This window comes from Arachis hypogaea, chromosome 17, assembly GCF_003086295.3.
Source record: "Arachis hypogaea cultivar Tifrunner chromosome 17, arahy.Tifrunner.gnm2.J5K5, whole genome shotgun sequence".
NCBI lineage: Eukaryota > Viridiplantae > Streptophyta > Magnoliopsida > Fabales > Fabaceae > Arachis > Arachis hypogaea.
Window position 1 is genome coordinate 67,971,062 of NC_092052.1, and position 20,136 is coordinate 67,991,197.

Genomic DNA, 20,136 nt, shown 5'->3' on the forward strand with positions numbered 1-20,136 from the left:
CAATAATAAGGCACACGTTTGTAATTCCCCGGCAACGACGCCATTTTGACGATCGGAACTCTCGCGCGATCTAAAATTTTCACAAGTAAATTCCCGTTGTAAGTATAGCTTCTAGACCGACAAGAATTCCTTTCGTACAAAAGTTTGGTTGTCACAAGTAACAAAACCCAATAAAATTTATAACTGAAGTATTTAAACCTCGGGTTGTCTCTCAAGGAATTTCAGGGAAGTATGATTTATTATTGGTTATGGAAAATGATATATTTTTGGGTTTTTGAAATAAGGAACAAGTAATTTAAATGGCAAGAAAGATAAATTAATAATTATAAAATCTCTTGGCAAGGTATAAGAACTAGAGATTCTATCCTAGTTATCCTTATCAGGTGTGATGAGAATTGTTTGTTGCTCCCACTTAGTTAACCCTTACTAAATAAAGGAAAGTCAAGTGGACTAATTAATCTGATCCTCAAGTCCTAGTCAACTCCTGTGGAAAGACTAGCTTTAGAGCGATCTAAATCAATCAACAATCCAAATTTCCAATCAACTGCTGCGTTTGATAACTCAAGTGTTACCAATTACTTAACCAAAGCAAAAAGGGAGAAAATCTACTCGAATAAAAATGCCTTCAGATTGGAAGCAGCAGTACATAAATAAAAGAAAGAAATCTTAAATCTGAAATACCTCAAATTATATTAAATAGAATATTCAAATCTAACATGGAGTTCATAAGCCAAATTGAAAAGATAAATAACAATTAAAGTAATAGAATAAATAAAAGTAGAAAATAAATTAAAGGAACATTGAACCTGGAATGAAGAGAAGAAGCAATCCTAAAATTAAGAGAAATCATAATCCTAAAAACTAGGAGAGAGGAGAGAGCCTCTCTCTCTAGAAACTACATCTAAAACCTAAAATTGTGAATTATGAATGTTGTATGAATTGATTTCCCCACTTTATAGCCTCTAATCTGTGTTTTCTAGGCCGAAAACTGGGTCAGAAACAGCCCAGAAATCGCTGGTTGCGAAATCTGCCACGCTGGTTTTTCGTCACTGCGACGCATTCGCGTCACCTATCTGTACGGCCACTATGTCAAATTATATATCATTTCGAAGCCCCGGACGTTAGCTTTCCAACGCAACTGGAACCGTGTCATTTTGACCTCTTTAGCTTAAGTTATGGTCGATTTAATACCAAGAGGTCAGGCTGGACAGCTTTAGCAGTTCCTTCAGTTTCTTATATTCCTTCCATTTTTGCATGCTTCCTTTCCATCCTCTAAGCCATTCCTACCCTGTAATCTCTGAAAACACTTAACACACATATCAAGGCATCGAATGGTAATAAGAGAGGATTAAACATAGCAAATTTAAAGTCCAAAGAAGCATATTTTCAATCATAGCACAAAATCCAGAAGGAAAAAGTAAAACCATGCAAATAGTATGAATAACTGGGTAAAGAGTTGATAAAAATCACTCAATTGAGCACAAGATAAACTATAAAATAGTGGTTTATCAGTCACCCTACAATCTTCTCCCTTTCTATCACCCTACCATCTTCACCCTACCATCGTCGAGCTTCTGCTCTTCCCTCTCTCCATCTATTCATATCCTCAGCCATAGCTACGTGGTGTGGGAAATTGTGATTACACTTTTCACAACTCTGCACAACTAACCAGCAAGTGCACTGGGTCGTCCAAGTAATACCTTACGTGAGTAAGGGTCGATCCCACAGAGATTGTCGGCTTGAAGCAAGCTATGGTTATTTTGTAAGTCTTAGTCAGGAGATTAATGATAAGAATGATTGTATTTATGAAAAATAAATAACATGAAATAAATAGTACTTGTGATTTAGTAATGCGAAACAGGTTGAGATTCCGGAGATGCTCTGTCGTCTGAATCTCTGCTTTCCTACTGTCTTCTTCTCCAAACACACATGGCTTCCTTCAATGGCAAGCTGTATGATCCTCTCGGATGAAAACAAATCCATATGCGTTGTCACCACACGGCTAATCATCTATCGGTTCTCGCTAGTGTCGGAATAGGACCATTGTCCTTTTGCACACTGTCATTGCGCCCAACATTCGCAAGTTTGAAGTTCATCATAGTCATCCCTTTCCAGATCCTACTCGGAATACCACAGACAAGGTTTAGACTTTCTGGATCCCAGGAATGCTGCCAATTGGTTCTAGCCTATACCACGAAGGTTCTAACCTCCGGACTTGGTCCGTTGATTAGAAACCCAAGAGATACGCACTCAAGCTGTCGCCCAATGACTACGTTGAGCTCAGATAGAATGGGAGTGGTTGTCAGATACGCGTTCATAGGTTGAGGATAATGATGAATGTCACGGATCATCATATTCTCTATATTGAAGTACGAGTGAGTATCTTAGAACAAAATCAAGCGTGATTGAATAGAAAACAGTAGTAATTGCATTAATCCATTGAAACACAGTAGAGCTCCTCATCCCCACCTATGGGGTTTAGAGACTCATGCCGTCAAAGGTACAATATGAAATGTAAAAATGTCATGAGGTGTAAAAATGAATTTCTAAAAGTAGTTTTTATACTAAACTAGTAACTTAGGTTTACAGAAAATGAGTAACTAAGTGCAGATAGTGCAGAAATCCACTTCCGGGACCCACTTGGTGCGTGCCTGGGCTGAGCTTTCAAGCTTTCACGTTCATATGCCCAAAGTTGGCGTTAAACGTCACCCTGAGTGCCAAAATAGGCATTTAACGCCGAAAAAGGTGCCAGTTCTGGTGTTTTACGCCAGAAAGTTTTAGGCTGACTTTGGACGCCAGGTTGGGCCACCAAATCTCGGGCAAAGTATAAACTATTATATATTGCTGGAAAGCCCAGGATGTCTACTTTCCAATGCAATTGAGAGCGTGCCAATTAGACTTTTGTAGCTCGAAAAAATCCATTTCAAGTGCAGGAGGGTCAGAATCTAACAACATCTGCAGTCTTTTTTTCAGCCTCTGAATCAGATTTTTGCTCAGGTCCCTAAATTTCAGCCAGAAAATACCTGAAATTACAGAAAAACACACAAACTCATAGTAAAGTCCAGAAATATAATTTTTGAATAAAAATTAATAAAAATATAATAAAAAGTGAATAAAACATACTAAAAACTACCTAAAAATAATGCCAAAAAGGGTATAAATTATCCGCTCATTACTACGACAGAGTAGGCGCGATGGAGAAGGAGTTGGAGCAGTCGCGCGATGCAACTAAGGCCGCAAATGGAATTGCTGGAGCGAGAAGTTGAATTCCTGAAGAAGGACAAATCTGATAGTGAAGATAAAATTAGGGATTTGGAGAAGAAAATTGGGGCTCTGGAGAAAAAAGATGTTGTTGAGAGGAACAAGTGGACTAAGGTTGAGGAGGAGTTGAGGGAGAAGATTCAAGAGAAGGAAAATGAGGTTTTGGAATTAGGGTAGAAGACTAAGGAAGTGGAGAGCTTTGTAAATTTGAAGAGCTCGGATATGGAGGAGCGGGTTAAGGAGAAACTGAGCTTGCAGGAGGCACTGAAGAAGTCTAAGGAGAGAGAAAAGAGCTTGAAATTGTTTGTTGCTCGGTTGAAGGAAGAAGCAGGGGTGGCTGAGATTGTGATTAGAAGACTAAACCAGAAGGTTGATACTATGAATTGTGGAGTGAATGGAAATGGGGTTATTGCTAGGGATGAAAAAGGGGTGAAGGATTTGAATGTTCATTGGCCTGTGGTGGCAGCTGGTTCTACTGTTGTTGCAACTGTTGTTGTGATTTGGTTCTACTTTTGGTTGATCCATGAAAATAATGACGATGATGGTTTCTTATATAGTTTAATGTTTATCAAGCCTGTGAATTTTGATTTCTTGTTGAAAAGTTGGAATACTTGTTGGTTGTTAGCACTTTCTTATGAGGAATTAAAACAGAATTTTATGTGTTGAGTTGAGTTTGCTCACTGTTTGACCTTGATGATAAATTTAATTTGATAATCCTGTTACTGATTCATTGCTCAAAAATTTTCTTGGTGCTAAATTTTTTTCTTTGGTTTTTTCTTTTTTTGCTATAAATCATTGTGATGAGGGTGAGGGGTATTTTTTTTATTTTTATTTAAGGGTAAAATTGTCCGAAAAATATTATTTATGGACAAAAGGACGATTTTATAACATTTTGTAACGTTGATGATGATTTTACTAACAGAAAAAGGTTGGGGACAAATTTGATTTTCACCCCAAACCTTAGAGATAAAAAAAGTATTTAACCCTAATTTGTATATCATTAACGAATTAAACCAATTATATATTTTGTATAATTCTTAATTAATTCTTTTTTTGATATTATTTTATAGGGGGTTCTATATAGTGCACAATTGAAAATCCAAATATATCTTTATTTGAGAAAAAAGTATCTTAAGGAAGAGTATATGAGATGATCAACCTTAGTGTCGGTCAAAATAAAATTAGGTTCAAACTAACTAGGCATAAATATAGAATTTATCTAAGGAAACACCATTTTTTACTCAGTTGAAGACTATCTAATAATTTAGGCAAATTCTTTTTTGAACCAAATAAAAATATACTCCCAAAAAAAAAAGAAATGACTCATACTTAATAGATAAGAGTTATACAATTTATATTTAAATTAGTTGGTTTAAATATATTTTAATAATTTTTTTAAAAATAATGTATGCTTTTAATTTATAGATATAATAGGATTTCTAGTTGAGAAAAAAATGTAAAAAATTTATAATAAATTTAAAATAATTTTAAATTATTGTGCTAGAATTTGTTGAGTTGTGATGAATTAAAATGATTTTAAAAATATTTTTAAGTTTGATATAAGTTGTTTTTAAATTTATTTTAATGTGTTATAGAGGTGGACTTAAGTCAAAATTCACATTTTGCAAAAATTTTGTAAAATAATTCATCAAATATATGTATAATCACATAAATAAAAAAATATATTTTAAATATAAATACAAAAAAATAAATATAGAATACGACAGGATAGGATAATAAGGATAAATAATAATAACATCAAACTTATGTGGTTTTTTGTTAACAAAAAAGTAAAAAATATGAGCGTATAATATAGCATGAAGCCATGAACCATAGATTGAATTTACTAAAAAATGAATGCAAGTGCACGCTTTGAGCAAGGCACGCGCGTCTCGCGTTGCACGCATAAAATTTAAAAATATAAATATAGCCACCCCAAAGAAAACAGAAAGCAGTCAAACACCCACACACAATCACACAAATAAAAGGGGGTGACCGAAATTACAACGCTGGCTAAAGTTAATTAGGAGTCACGAGTCACAATTATTAGCATTGTGCCATTGTGTTTGTTGCTTGCAAATTGCATCACAACATAGGAGTTTAAGATATTCCCACTTTAGTCACTTACCAAACAGTAAGGTCATACGCAACGCAAGAGTAATAAGAAGAATTCTCGGCGTAGAACAACATTTTATTGTGAGGGCACAAAGACATTGCATTGCGCTCAATTCTGGATCTGAATCTGAACTGAATTTGAAAAGTGAGGGACAATGGGGAGTTTGGGAGCGGTTATGAAACACCCTGACGACCTTTTTCCGCTGGTGAAGCTGAAGATGGCAATGAGGCACGCCGAGAAGCAGATCCCTCCACAGCCTCACTGGTGTTTCTGCTACACTATGCTCCAGAAGGTTTCTAGAAGCTTCGCTCTCGTCATTCAGCAGCTTGACACTGACCTCCGTAACGCCGTTCGTTTCTTTCTTCTCCTATTTTCTTCTTCTCCGCTTCACCTGACGACGCCGTTTAACTCTTGATTTAATTAATTGGCACCAGGTTTGCATATTCTATTTGGTTCTTCGAGCCCTAGATACCGTCGGTATGTTCCTCTTGACGAAAATAGATACATGATTCAAGCTTTCTCTAGATCTTGTTGCTATGGCCGAATTCGAAACGAAGAATTAATTTGACTTGGAATTCTTGTACGTTCCTAATTGACAGAGGATGATACAAGCGTAGCTACGGATGTGAAGGTTCCAATTCTGATAGCATTTCATCGTCACGTATATGATCGTGATTGGCACTTTTCATGTAAGTATAGGTACCTAACTGTGAGATAATTATTTCATGATTCTCCATGAGCGTGCTATATATTCATTAACCTGATGAAAAATGGTTTCATGGAACTCATGGCTCAAGGGATGTCACTTTGACCTGCGTTCTGATTCTAATTCTTATTTATTTGACTAGGTGGCACAAAGGAGTACAAAATCCTCATGGACCAGTTTCATCACGTTTCTACTGCATTTTTAGAACTTGGAAGGAAGTCAGTTCTTGTTCCTGCACTATTCCTTGTATAATTAATGGACATGCATATACGGAGCTCCATGTTATTTTTTTATTGTTTATAGCATGTGCTTGGTATTAGTGATTGATTAGATTTGTTCTTACTTATTAGGCTGTTTGTCCAATATAAGCAACAATCTAATTGGTATTTCGTAGGATGTATTTAATTATTTAAAGAGGATCTGTTTCTCTAATTTGTCACTGTGTTTATTGATAAAATTTGGAATCAGTTAAACTAAACGGTTTCATACTTAGCTTGGATCAAGATGTACTGAGTTCCTAATAGTTTCTCTTATTTCTATAAATAATTGGATCTGATAATTAAGAGTTAAGACTCTGGTTTATTCTTCTGGCAAACAATTAATAACAGGGATAACTGGTCAATTACTCTGCAGCTATCAGGAAGCAATTGAAGATATTACCAAAAGAATGGGTGCAGGAATGGCCAAATTTATTTGCAAGGAGGTTTGTTTGCACATCTTCCTCATTTCCTGCTATATATATTACATTTTTATGTGTTATAGTTTAGTTACATCAATATAATTGACATTTGACTTCTAGGATGTTATATCCTGCATTTTAAAAAGTAGGGTTTTGTTACTTTCCAAATCATTTATTTGTATAAAAAGCTTCAATTTTTTTAATATAAGTTACCTTAACAAGTGCCCTTGTAGTCTGGCTGTACTTACATTTTGATGATAAAAATTTGCAGGTAGAAACAATTGATGACTATGATGAATATTGTCATTATGTGGCAGGACTTGTTGGGTTAGGTTTATCTAAGCTTTTCCATGCCTCTGGTTCAGAAGATTTGGCTCCAGACCACCTTTCCAATTCAATGGGTCTGTTTCTTCAGGTAGCATGATAATTATATTTAGACAGTCAGCATGTTTGTAGTTATTCAATTATTTGCACAATTCACTTGAGGGAATTTGGAATTGTAGAAAACAAACATCATTAGAGATTATCTTGAAGACATCAATGAGATCCCAAAGTCACGCATGTTTTGGCCTCGGCAGATCTGGAGTAAATACGTAGACAAACTTGAGGTTTGGCTTGACAAGAATTCACATTAGTTTAGCATAAACAATTATTATATTTTCCCCCCTTCTCATGTTTCTTAGATGAAGTTCTTGATTAAAAAGAAGTTCACATCATACTCATGTTATGCACTCTTCAAGAATTGAGTTTGCATGTGCTGTTTTTTTTTCACCCCTTAAGTTTTTCCTTTGTTAAACTTAAATTTGATGATTCAGGATTTGAAGTATGAGGAGAACTCAGTTAAAGCAGTGCAATGCTTGAATGACATGGTCACTAATGCTTTGCTGCATGCTGAAGATTGCTTAAAATACATGTCTGCTTTAAGAGACTTATCTATATTTCGTTTTTGTGCTATTCCCCAGGTGCTTCACTTTCCCCCAATTTGTTTCTGGTATATGTGCTATTCATTATCGAGTTTTATGCTTGAACTATGCATAGTATGCTATGTAATTTAGATTTTTTTTTAACCTGTTGATAGGTCATGGCAATTGGAACACTGGCATTATGCTACAACAATATTGAAGTCTTCAGAGGAGTAGTTAAAATGAGGCGTGGTAAATGGATGAATTTAGATATTAATTTTCATAATTTACAGTTTAGGTTTGAGGCTTATTGTCCTAAAGATACTTAATTGCACTGGTCAGCATTCCAAGTTATTTTATGTGAATCAGTCTTCTCAAAACTTACTTCATGGAATCTGTTTGACATGGATTTCATAAATGCAGTGTTCTATATTTGTTCATTTGTTGTCATCTCTCTATTTTGGTTGTTTTATAGGTCTAACTGCAAAGGTGATTGACCGAACAAAGACAATGGCTGATGTCTATGGTTCTTTCTTTGACTTTTCCTGTATGATAAAGTCCAAGGTATGGTGGATGCATTGTCTCAAAGACTCAAACTGTGATTACTTTTGCTTCTCATAAATGTAGATGCTACTAATAGGAACATTTTACTCCTGATAATGTGGCAAATGAACTTTTGGTAAAATTGCTTTGAGGATGGAAAAAGAGTATCTAATAAGTAGAATCCGTTTCATACAAATTCTCATATACATAAATTCCATGTTCCCGTTTAACTAAAGAAAGGGTAGTGGTAGTAATTGAAATGTTATAACCTGTAACTCCTCAACAGTTAATTGCATTTTGTAGGCCTTATTTGAAAACTCCATCACAAAAATATAGATAACAGTTTTCCAAAACTGTTGCAACAAGAAAGGTAGAAAACGATAACTTACTCTTGTGAAGTTTGGTCGTGACTAACTTCACCCCCTAATTTTTTCTGTGGCTAGGTGCCATTACTCCTTTTCCCTCAAAAGCAGTAATAGATCCTCCCATTCATTCCCTAATCCCAAAGAAAATGAGAATGTCAAATCTAAAAAATTTTAAATTAGAGATATCATTGAACATATCATCGCAGCAAAGCTAATTGTCAGTTTCAAGGATAATTTCTAAAAAATTGAGTATTTTCTACTGTAGGTTGACCAAAATGATCCCAATGCGGCAAAAACATTGAGCAGGCTGGAAGCTATACAGAAAACTTGCAGGGAATCTGGTCTCCTTAGTAAAAGGTATGCACATGTCCTTGTAATTTCAAAAATAAATTTACACCATTAACTGTTTGACATTCTGAAAGTTTTCATTTTCTTTAATCAGGAAATTATACGTACTGCCAAATAAAGCCAGCTACAGCTCGACCATTGTAAGTTATTCATTGTTTTCCCAACTTTGTATTACGTTTCTCAAACATACGCTGATTTATAAAGTTTCGGTGCAGATTCTCATACTTCTGATCTTCTTGCCCATCATTTTTGCGTATCTCTCAGCAAACCGCCGGAATAACGAGCGTAAGTTCAATCAATAATAGATCTGCAAGAGTAATCTGTTATCTCCTACTATAATTGTTCTCCTCTTGTTTCTGTAGTATCCTAGTTTTCCTGCCTCTCTAAGCACGTTAGCAATGCAAATCATAGCACTTGGCGTTCAACGGGACATGGGTTTACAAGCTTGTGAAATTTGATACATGCAATTTATTGTATACTAGTGTAAAACCCGGGCTATTCCCGGGCCAACTATCGTTCTATTATAAAAATTTATTGGTACCTATCTGTTGATAATAATAATTATTATTTTTAATTTAAAAAAGTTTTCGTATATAAAAATTTATTGTATAATGTGTAAGATTGTTTCATTCTCTATTTATAGAAGCCAAAATAATTTTTTTTGTCTATATTAGCAGATTTTACATAAATATAAAAGCTATTATATTTGTGTATTTAAATAAATGTTGTTCCACTATTTTTCATAACATAAATATCGGTTAGGAGTACGTACTCACTTCACATAGGTTTAGGGAGAGTACAACATGGGCGATGGAGCCACGGAGTGACTGGTGAGAGCTGGGTGGAGTGTCTGAGGGAAGAACACGGTGAGGCTTTACTAATCAAGGAGATTACGGGAGAGAATGCGCAGAGGGTTACTTAAGGTGACAAGGAGGACTTACGTAAGGGTAGTGCTAGGGTGACTCATAAGGTTTCGTTCTGCGATAAGGTGATTGGGTCTTTTGAAACCTTGGGGCTTGGCAAGGTTGATGTCTTGGATGGTGATACGATGGTAGTAGTCATGGGAAAACAAGGTGATCTAACACCTCTGAAGCTTAGCTTTACTGAAGAAGCTAGGAACGCTCTATCAGAACTTTATAAGAAGGCCATAGTGATTAAAATTCTTCGGAAACACTTTAGTTATATGGCCTTGGTGCATAAATTGAAAGGGATATAGAGGCTTAAAGGTGTCTATGAAAGTTTTGGATGTTGGGTTCGATTACTTCCTCGTTAAATTTAATCTCAAAGAAGATATGGAGAAGGTTTTATTAGGAGATCCATGGATGATATTAGGTCATTACATCGCAGTTAAGCTATGGTCTCTGGATTTTAAACCATGTGAGGTCTCCTTTGGGAACACTATGGCTTGGATAAGAATTGGGGGATTGAGTATATGGTATTACCATGAGAAAGCCATGATGCGTATTGCCTCCATGGTAGGTAAATCAGTCAAGGTAGACCTTGCAACTAAGTCTGCGGAGAGAGCCAAATTTGCTTGGGCTTGTGTTCAAGTGAGTTTGGGGCTGGCGGTTGTTCGGAGAGTGATTATGAACGACTATGAAATGTTTACAATTGATTTGTAATAAGTGTAGTTGCTTTGGGCATGTCGCAGGTGAATATAGCACGACCGTGGTTACCTCAGCATCTATGGATGACCAAGTAGGGGCAATTGACACAGCGGATGGTCATGAGAAACATCCATTAGACCAGGTTCAACAAGTTTTTGAATTTGTATCTATACCCATTAATTTCGCGCCAGTTGCGGATTTTGCGTAGAAGATTAAGGCAAGCACACTACATAGGAAGAAGGAAGGGATGGTTACATTGGGAGAAGAAGAGGGTTGGACTAAGGTTTGTGGCAAAGGAAAGGGAAAGTGGGCCAAACAAGAAAGGCCCAATCTGCTACTGAAGGTAAAAACCTCTCATTTTTGGGCAACAAACGGGCCAGACTGGGAATGGCCTGAATAAGGAAGTTAAGGGGCCTTTAGGACATGTTGGATCGGGTAGCGGGTCTTACTCCTCTCAAGTGCATCAAGCATTAACGAAGGATGGGGTGAAGATCAACGGTGTCGCTGCGGTCGCGCCATCAATTACCCCTACTCTTAAACATGGCTATAAGAGGATGCGCCCTGCCTCGTTGCAATACTCACTGGTGTTTCAAGCTAATGATGGTGCGCTGAACCAGCAGAACTAGAATCCATTGGTGGTGGTTACCGTTGCGATGGGAGCGTTTCCGAGCAACCACGAGTTTGGGAAAGGCAAAGAAGTTGTGGGAATGTTGGAGGTCCATCATTGCTTCATTAAGGGACCTTTGCTGAGGTTGGTTTCTGTTTATATCCATTTTATTTTTATGGATTGTGTAGATATAAATTTTTTATCTTGGAATATTAGAGGGACTTCTAACAAAATGGCCCATGTGTATTGTAAAGAATTAGTTAGTAAATTTCATCCGACGATTTTCATTCTTATTGAAACTCATGCTCCTTTTGAGAGAATGAGATCCGTTTGGAGTAAGCTTAGTTATCAGGATATTGGGATTGTTGAGGCTAGAGGTCACAGTGAGGGTATCAGGGTTCTTTGTTCTAATTCTATGATGACTGTGAGAATGGTTGATGTGGCTAATCAATGTATCAGTTTTGAAATCTCTATGGGCAATGTTTCTAGTTTTTGCAATGCAGTGTATGCTAATCCTCATGTCCATCGATGAATAGGTCTGTGGAATGATTTAATCAAGATATCTAATATAATACAAGGTTCGTGGATTGTGTTAGGAGATTTTAATGAAATTTTGTTGCAGAATCAGGTTAGAGGAGGAACGTTCAGTAATGTTAGAGTTGAGCTTTTTGCAGATACTCTAGCAAACTGTCGACTGTTTTGATATGGGAGCTATTGGGAGGAGTTTCACTTGGTACAGGAAGGTCAGAAGGGGGTTACAAGTTGCAAAAAAATTGGATAGAGCTGTCATTAATTAGGAGTGGCATTTGCTATTTCCTGAGGCTTATAATGAGGTTTTGGTGCGTCTTCACTCTGATCACTATCCCTTGCTCATCAAATGTACAAATGCTAGGATAACTAAGAAGGCTCCCTTTAGATTTCAAGCTGCCTGGATGACTTATATGTTTTTTCAAAATATTGTTCATACAACTTAGAATAAAGGAGCTATCGGTGTTGTCAGGAGTTTGCTCGAGGTTCAGAGGAATGCGCTTACTTTTAATAAAGAAACTTTTGAAAATGTTTTTGTTAAAAAGAGAAAATTAGAGAAGCAGCTGAATGATGTTCAAATTTCTCTGGAGTCGGGAAGATCCGGAGTTGAGGGTGAAAGAGTAAAGTATTTAGGAGGAGTTAAATTCTATCATTCTTCAAGAAGAGCTTCTGTGGTACCAAAAATCTAGAGAGCAGTGGGTTCGATGTGGTGACAGAATACTAAGTTTTTTTACCTGCAGACGGTTATTAGGCAAAAGAGGAATAAGATTCATAAGTTGTTGTTAGATAATGGAACCTGGGCCACTGAGATGCAGGTGCTTGAGGAGGAAATAAATTCTTTCTTCCAAAAATTATTTTCTATAAGGGAGAATATTGATATGAATGATATGGGAGACTTTTCATACCCATCTCTTAGCAATGAGGCTTGTTAAAGATTTGTTAAATCGATGGCATTAGAAGAGGTGAAAAGAGCTGTAATGACCATGAATTCTTTCAAAGCTCCAAGGCTGGATGGTTTTCAAGTTCTGTTTTATAAAGAATTTTTGGACTCTCTTAGTTATGATGTGTGGGGTTAGCCAAGAGAGCCTTTGAGGGTGAGATTTTAAATCCCGCTATTTTTGACACATTCATTGTTCTAATTCCTAAAGTGGAAGCTCCTTCTTCGTTAAGTGATTTCCATCCCATTAGTTTATGTACTGTTCTTTACAAAATGATTACAAAAGTGCTGGTGAACAAGGTCAGACCGTTTCTTTCGGAGATCATCAACTCGCTCTAGGTTGATTTTATCTCGGGAAGAAGAATTACAGAGCACATCATTGTTGCACAGGAAATTATGCATTTCATGAGAAGTACTAAGTCTAGAAAGGGGACTATGGCTTTCAAGATTGATTTAAAGAAAGCTTATGACAGGGTGGATTGGAGATTCCTTAAAGCTTTATTGGTCAGATTTGGTTTTCCGAGAGCTACTATTAATCTTAATATGGCTTGTGTGACGTCATCTTCCTTGACTATCTTGTGGAATGGTGAGAGACTTCAGAATTTCAACTCGAAGAGGGGTTTGAGGCAAGGGGATCCCATGTCCCCATATCTTTTTGTGCTTTGTATGGAGGCTCTTGCTTGTTTTATTGTCCATCGCACTTCTCAAGGGTTGTGGATACTGTAAGACCCAGAACTTTTGAAAAGTCTTATTGTGATCAAGTCTCAAATCATATAGTTATTTATAGCCTTAATTTCGGAAATCATTTTATTAAAGATAATTAAGGCAAGTGTGATTTATTGAATTTGAGACAAGTTATGATTTATTGGATTATTTTCTATATTTAAATCATATAGTTGGTAGTTGTGAAATAAAAAGGATTTTTATATGATTTTAGACTAAATAATTAATATTTTAGAATATTGATATTACTATTTTGGAAAATGAAGAAAATAAGTATATTATTTCTAATTATTTGGTGGGGACATTTTATTGAAAATAATTTATGAAATTGATGAGCAAATAGTATTTTTATACATTATTATTAATGGATTAGAATTTATTTCTAATTACTATAATATCCCTATTTTTATTCGAAATTACTAAAATGTCCCTAACCCTAATTTGGATACACCATTCCCCAAACCCCTCTCCTCACGCTGCGCAGCCACCAACCACTCATTCATTCTCTTTGCTGCGCAAACACACCCACAGCCGCAGCAGCAGACTCCTCCCCCTTTCACCCTCAGCAAACTCACAGGCATGAAACCCTAATCCTTCCCAACCCAGCCGCCGCACTCAACCTGTTTCCCTTCCTCCTTCCATTCACACAAACGCAACACAATCAGGAGCAGCAGCAACGCCGCAATGAGAAAGAAGAGGAGCTGAAAGGGAGGTTTGAGAGACGAAGGGCTCAGAGGGGAGGGAGACGCCGTCCTCCCTGTCACCAGAACCGCGAGGAGCGTCGCCGCCAAAGTCGTGTCGTCGTCCCTGCCCAGTCATGGTTCTGCCATCCATCACCTCGTTCCGTCACCTGAAGAGAATCGCGACGACAAGAGGGAGAGCTCGTGCGCGAAGGGAGCGCGAGAAGGAGCGAAGGTCACGCGAGGAGGAGCACGGACCACCGCGCGGAGCCGCGCCGCTGTGCACTGTCGCCGTTGCGTCAGAATGCTGCCGCCGTCGAGCTTCCAGAAGAGAGAAGGAGGTTGTGTGGAAGATGAGTCACGATGGTGGTAAGAGGTTCAGCCACCCCTTTGCTGTTGCTGAGCTGCCGCCGCCGCTGTGAAGGCTCCGCCACTGCCTTGTTGCTGCTGGGGAGAAGGAGACCAAAATGGCTAAGTAGGAGGGGTTCCTGCCACCGTTGGGGCTCAGTTGCCGTTGTTGTCATGGCCGCCGCGCCTTTGGTTGCCGGGAGCAGTATCGTGGCCGCCAGAACCAGTCTTTCTTGGTAAGCATCTTTGCTTCCGAAACCCCTTCAATTGAGTACTCTGTTATAATCCGTTAGAAATTCTGAGACGTTGGTTACACAGGGTTAAGTCCCGGTATTTACTCGTCGGAATTTAAAGCTGCTGTTGGGCCACCGGAGCTTCTGGCTGCTCACGGATCTTTTGTCGGGGCAATTCGAAGTCGTAGCTACTTCGCTTGTTAGTATAGTAAGTAGTTCGCGTTTCGAAAACCCCTGCCTTAGCGTTCGGTTATGTTTGGCTAAAGACCTTGAGGCTTGGTAATGTAGGTTTGAGTTCCGGTGATTTTCGTGTCCATAAGTGTTGCGGAGGCTGCTGTGTCATTCCTTTTATTTCAGTAAGTGTTTTATCTCGAAAGTCCTCGCCATTTGTTTTCAGTCATGAGTTTTAAGATTTCCGCGATATTGATGTGTTAGGAAGTAGTAGCTGAGCTTATACGTGGCGCTGAGGCTGTTTCTTATATTGAGAAGAAACAGGCGGAGTCGGGATTTTGATTGTGATTTCGAGCTGAGGCGAAAAGGGCTCTGAGAGACGTTTGGGTTATGGAATTGCGTTTTGAGGTAGGGGCGCTTTCCAAATCTATATTTTATATGTCGGAATTATTACATATGGATACTGATATGAGATAATGTATTTGGTGATTGTATAAGCCTTATGTGATGTTGATTATCCTAGATGAATGTAATTATATGTTTGAATGGATTATTATTTGGTTTTGATGAACAGATTGTTGTGTGGTTTTGTGAAACAGAATGCTTTTCAAGTTGATTCTTTAAAGATTTGAAATATGAGTTTAATCCGTTGAGGATTGGTTTGAATTGAGTCAATTATTTTGATGATGTGAAAGATAGAATACTCTTAAAATTCAGCATGGGTTGCTTTAATTGATTTGGTTTTGATAAATGATTTATTGCTGAACCGATTCTTTAAAGCTTTGGAAATGAGTTAAATCGGTTGATATTGAGTTGATTTTGAAATGGTTTTCTTGAGATATGCCACTGAGGCGACTGTTGGATTTAGCTTGCTTTGAATTGATTTCTGGTTTTGAGCTGTTGAAAAGAAATGAGAAACGGTTTAGTGGGGACCCGAACCGGGTGGCAAAAGTCCAAGTTTTAGGGGAGATGCTGTCGAAATTTTTATAAAATCCGAGTCTTTATTGAAATATTGTCTGAAATAATGATGAGTTAAAGACTTCTACTATTCTATTTGAATTATCAAGAAAAGGATGATTCATGCCTTTGAAATGAGTTATTAAAAAGGAAACTGTGATTTAGTCTTGTTTCTCAAGAAAGGTATTACATTTCCTTTGTGAACAATTTATTTAAACAAAACTTATGCCTTAAGGCCGTTGGAATGTGAAAAAGGTTTATGCCTTCGAATTTGACTTGGGGTTTTCAATTAAAGAAGTTTCAATGGTTTTGAAAGGACCCGAGTGTCTATTGAAAAGTCTCATTTTAAAGTGTTTTCGGAAAGGTTTAAGTACTCCTCGAGTTTTGAATTTTAGCAAGACTAAAACAGTTTCTGAGCAGTTGAAATGCTTTAGAATCCCTCATGGGGTTGAAGCTGGTTTTTGTTTAAGTAAAAGGAAAAGCCTTTGAAAGAAGTAAATGATTATGTGACTCGGTTTGGCTTAGATTCTATTTTATTACTCAAATCAGAAAGCCAAGGTTTTTAATGAATTTAAATGAACTTGGCAAAATGAGTTATGTTATTCTCCCCTAAAGACTTGGGACTCTGCCGAGAAACTTTGTTATAAAATCCCATTGTTGAATGGATGATTTTGAATGTTTCAAAATAAATCTTTAACTTGCCATGGTTATGGAAGTTTGGAAAGAGGATGCCGAGAGTGGCATTGTTTTCAAAGGGGAATTTACCTTGAGTAAAAGTGGCTTATGAGCCTGAGATGATTTGAGAAATGAGATCTTTAAAGCCAAGGCTGAAAAGAGTTGAAACTCGATTTCAAAGTGAAATGAATTGAGAAAATGATTTATGGCTTAAATGCTGACTTTATGAATTTAATGATGTTGAATGGTGGAAGTGCTGTTTTGTTGTGAGCCGGAATGGCTGTGTATGATATGAATATTGGCTGGTTCTGGACTGAACCGTGAGCCGGATGGCTGAGATGGATGTTGATCCATGGATGAGATTGAATGCATGTTTATGCTGAATCATTGATAAATGTGAATGTTGCACTTCCACTATCTGAGATACGAGTTTCCCTGGGTAGTAGCAGTGACTAGCCACCACGTGCTCCAGGTCGAGACTTGATACTCTGTTGACCCTATGTCGTAAGTGTGGCCGGGCACTGTGAAAGGCCCGGATGAGCTCGCCCCCATAAATATTCACCAGTGATGGTGATGGATAAATATTCACCAGTGAGGGTGATGGATATGGATCATGATTATGATCAAGTTTATAATGAGTATAACTCGAGTTGGGGATGCACGACAGAGGGACAGTCCAATGGTTAGCTACCAGGACTTGTCAGGTTGGCTCTATAACCGACAGATGATATCATCAGCCACTAGGGACAGGCATGCATCATATGCATTTGTGTGACATTGGTTGGGTGTGCATATTATACTTGGTTTGCCTATGTGATTAATTGCTAACTGTTCTACTTGTAATAACTGTTTGTTTGTGCTTGAACTTCCTATCTGTGTTTGCATCTGGGACTCTGTTGGATTTGTGGTGACTGGTTGTTGGTTGGATTGTTTGGGCCTAGGGCCGTGGTTGGAAAGAGATGAACTGATGGTTGATTTCGGTTTTGTGTTTCTGGTTTGGAATAAAATTATGAAAGGCTATTTTGGTTCCGCATAGATAAACTGTTTTGAAAGGCTTTTGAGTTTTGAGAATTGAATGGTTCCTCTTTCAGTAAAGATTTTTGACTTTACTTTTATTGAAAACCGTGTTTTTGAAAAGAGGCATAAGAAGGTTATTAATCACTGGTACGGTTTATCTTCATGTATCCTATTACAGTAATTCTCAAAAACCCTCTACTGAGAACCCTTTCGAGGATGATGTTCTCACCCCCCTACATTTTTCCCCTTTCAGGATATGGGCGCAGAAGTTACGAAGAGTTTATTTAGTTGTTGTTGAGAACTCTGTATTGTTTTAGTTATGGTTTATTGTACCCTCGCCTTTATCTCGATATAATCTGTAAGAGGGATAGGAATTGTATTGTATTATGTTTGTAATATTATTTATATATATTTATGTATATATATGGATGTACTCTTTATGAGTTTTGTAAGTTGTATGGTATTTATGGACGTATGTTATCGGATGAAAGTTTTTGGGAGCGGTATTGCGGTTTAAAGTTTCAAACAGGCTCATATTTTAGTATTAAATAAGATAAGTGTCGTCGTAATGTCCGACCTATCAGAGTCGCGCAGCCGGAAGCGTGAGCTTTGGTAGTTAGGGTGTTACATTATGGTATCAGAGCAGTTCTTCCTGTAGAGCCTGAGGAATGGACTGACTATGCTTCAATTGCATGCTCTGAGCATTTGTCATGGAATAGGTCTTGTCGAATGACGAGAATTAGAGCTTTATGCACATGACGGTCTATTGATTAACGCTGTTAGTCTTGCATTGCATAATTCCTGATATTAAGTTTGGCCGGCTTAATACTAGTGAATTATGTATATGGAAGCACTGATGGGTTGTCATAGATGAAATACGAGCTTTGAGTAAAGTGAATCGCGGGTTTTGGTGGAACGTTAGAAACTTTTTCTCGAGGCTATTCAGTTGTGTGTCTTGAATTCTGTTCGAGTCGACCTGTTCTTTCATATCCTAACTTGAAGTTCTTGTTTGGTACTCCTCTTGAAAAGTAATTTGATGTTTCCACTCTATTTCTCTATTCATATGCATTCTTGTTTGACCTCAGTTGCATATGCTTGTTTGGAATCCTTGATGCATCTGTCTTCCTCTGTTTGAGTTCTTCTTGATTCAATTATTCTTTGATATAGTCTTGAACTTGTCTTGATGTGCTGTGACTTTTAACTCCGGGTTCCGTGTTCATTCTTAGAGAACTTGTTGATTCAGTTTTCCTCTTATTTGACAGTGAATTAAAGCCAATTTTGAGATTTTTATAAAGTTGCTGTTGATTAGATATGTACTTATCTATATATGAATCTTTGAAGATTTCTTATACAGTTTAATAACTATTTATTTCTAATACCTCGCTTGTACCTTTACTGAATTGCGGAACTGCACTTTCTTTAAATACAAATTGACTTTCTAGTAATTTTACTATAGTTCCAATGCACATCTTCATTTGATTATGTATTTGGAATATTTTTCAAAATTTTGAAAAGAAAGGATTTACCATTTTTGTCTCGGTTGAGTTTCGTTTGATAAGCTTTACTTAACTTATTTTGAATTGAGTTGGATTTAGCATACTACCTGGTTTATGCCATTGTTGTTCTTTTGAAAATGTTGGACTCAGCTTTCTTCTTATGAACGGACTCGTTCCTTTTTAAGCTTTTCACATCTATGAATGTCGTACGTGATTCTGTTTTTAACTAATCTTTTACATCTTGTGAACATTACCATTGATCTTGGTTTGTCCTCTCTTGTGAATCTCATCCTTATGTGAGTCAGTTTGATTCGTTTCAAATTAGTGCATTGTTTATTCTCTCATTTTCTCTACAAGAGCTTTTAGTCAAAGATTTATCCTTGGGAAATTACTAATAATTGGGTTGTATTTTCCTATGACTTTTGTATTCTTTTGAATCGATTGAAAGCTGGTTTGATGCCTCATGCCTAGTGGATCTTATTTGAACTATCCTGATTTAAGATCCTTTCTTGCAAGGCTTGACTCCTTTTTAGTACATCTTAAACTTCTTGAATGTTCTTCTGAGATGGTGATTTCAAGAAACACTTTTGGAGTCTTGTTTTGAACCTTTTAAAGAAGTTTCGAATTCTCTTTGACGAAATATTAAACGGAATTTATTTTCTGTTGTTTGATTGAGATTAAAACCATTGTCCAATTTTGACGAAATTAATTTAAAGTTGGCATGCGCCCTTTTAAATGAAGTTTTAGAAAGCTCCCTCGTTTAGTGGAAATTGGTTTGCTCTAATGCACCACTTATTTCCTTTACCAAATTGTAAGCAAATTTTTATCTCGGAGTTCCTCTTCTAAAAAGAGTTTAACTTCCTCTTTTGCCCTTGCTATGAATGTTATCCACGCTTGTTTGAATATGAACTTTGAGAACTTTTGAACAAGCATTTGATTTCTCCCCCGAGTTTTATGAATTACTTTTGGTTAAGTTGTGCACCTAATTATCTTTCTAAAATATTTGAGGAAATATTTTAGCTCTTAGCCAAACTTGTGTGCATTATGTTTTTAAAACTTTACATGATCTACTTCAACATGAAACTGTATTAAAGCAAAGTCACGATTATGCTTTTGTTACTCTCTTGAAGGATGTTGTTACATACCTTTTCTTTTAGACTGTAAAGTGGTTTTTCCGCAAGTTTTAGTTCCTTTATGAACAATGTATTCGGAAGTACTTTTAATTATGCTCTTAAGT

At 37.0% G+C, this 20,136-nt stretch overlaps 1 protein-coding gene and 1 long non-coding RNA gene across 4 annotated transcripts; both read left to right on the forward strand.

The window, feature by feature from the left end:
• The first annotated feature begins 5,100 nt into the window (after positions 1-5,100).
• On the forward strand, positions 5,101-9,588 carry LOC112765062 (squalene synthase 2). 2 transcript variants are annotated; one of them, XM_025810924.3, is made up of 14 exons: positions 5,101-5,726; positions 5,812-5,854; positions 5,977-6,066; positions 6,226-6,301; positions 6,717-6,786; positions 7,034-7,177; positions 7,266-7,370; positions 7,578-7,724; positions 7,841-7,916; positions 8,140-8,228; positions 8,838-8,929; positions 9,015-9,060; positions 9,136-9,205; positions 9,283-9,588. In XM_025810924.3, exons 1-14 carry the CDS (start codon positions 5,532-5,534, stop codon positions 9,288-9,290), a joined length of 1,251 nt encoding a protein of 416 aa, XP_025666709.1. In that variant the 5' UTR covers positions 5,101-5,531; the 3' UTR covers positions 9,291-9,588. The 2 variants fall into 2 exon arrangements, with proteins under 2 accessions (XP_025666709.1, XP_029150440.1); XM_029294607.2 differs by lacking the exon at positions 7,266-7,370 and having other exon boundaries at positions 5,215-5,726.
• Positions 9,589-13,631: 4,043 nt separating this feature from the next.
• LOC112765618 (uncharacterized) lies at positions 13,632-17,893 on the forward strand. 2 transcript variants are annotated; one of them, XR_011874787.1, is made up of 4 exons: positions 13,632-14,586; positions 14,669-14,939; positions 15,019-15,162; positions 17,657-17,893. It is a non-coding gene; the product is annotated as an uncharacterized lncRNA (long non-coding RNA). The 2 variants fall into 2 exon arrangements; XR_011874786.1 differs by having other exon boundaries at positions 14,669-15,162.
• The last annotated feature ends 2,243 nt before the right edge of the window (positions 17,894-20,136 follow it).

Bases quoted from the DNA above. Each gene is read 5' to 3' on its own strand.
- LOC112765062 (XM_025810924.3), top strand. From the start codon at position 5,532: ATGGGGAGTTTGGGAGCGGTTATGAAACACCCTGACGACCTTTTTCCG. The intron at 5,855-5,976 runs GTATGTTCCTCT...CCTAATTGACAG, and splicing joins TCGAGCCCTAGATACCGTCG to AGGATGATACAAGCGTAGCT. The intron at 7,178-7,265 runs GTAGCATGATAA...TTGGAATTGTAG, and splicing joins CAATGGGTCTGTTTCTTCAG to AAAACAAACATCATTAGAGA.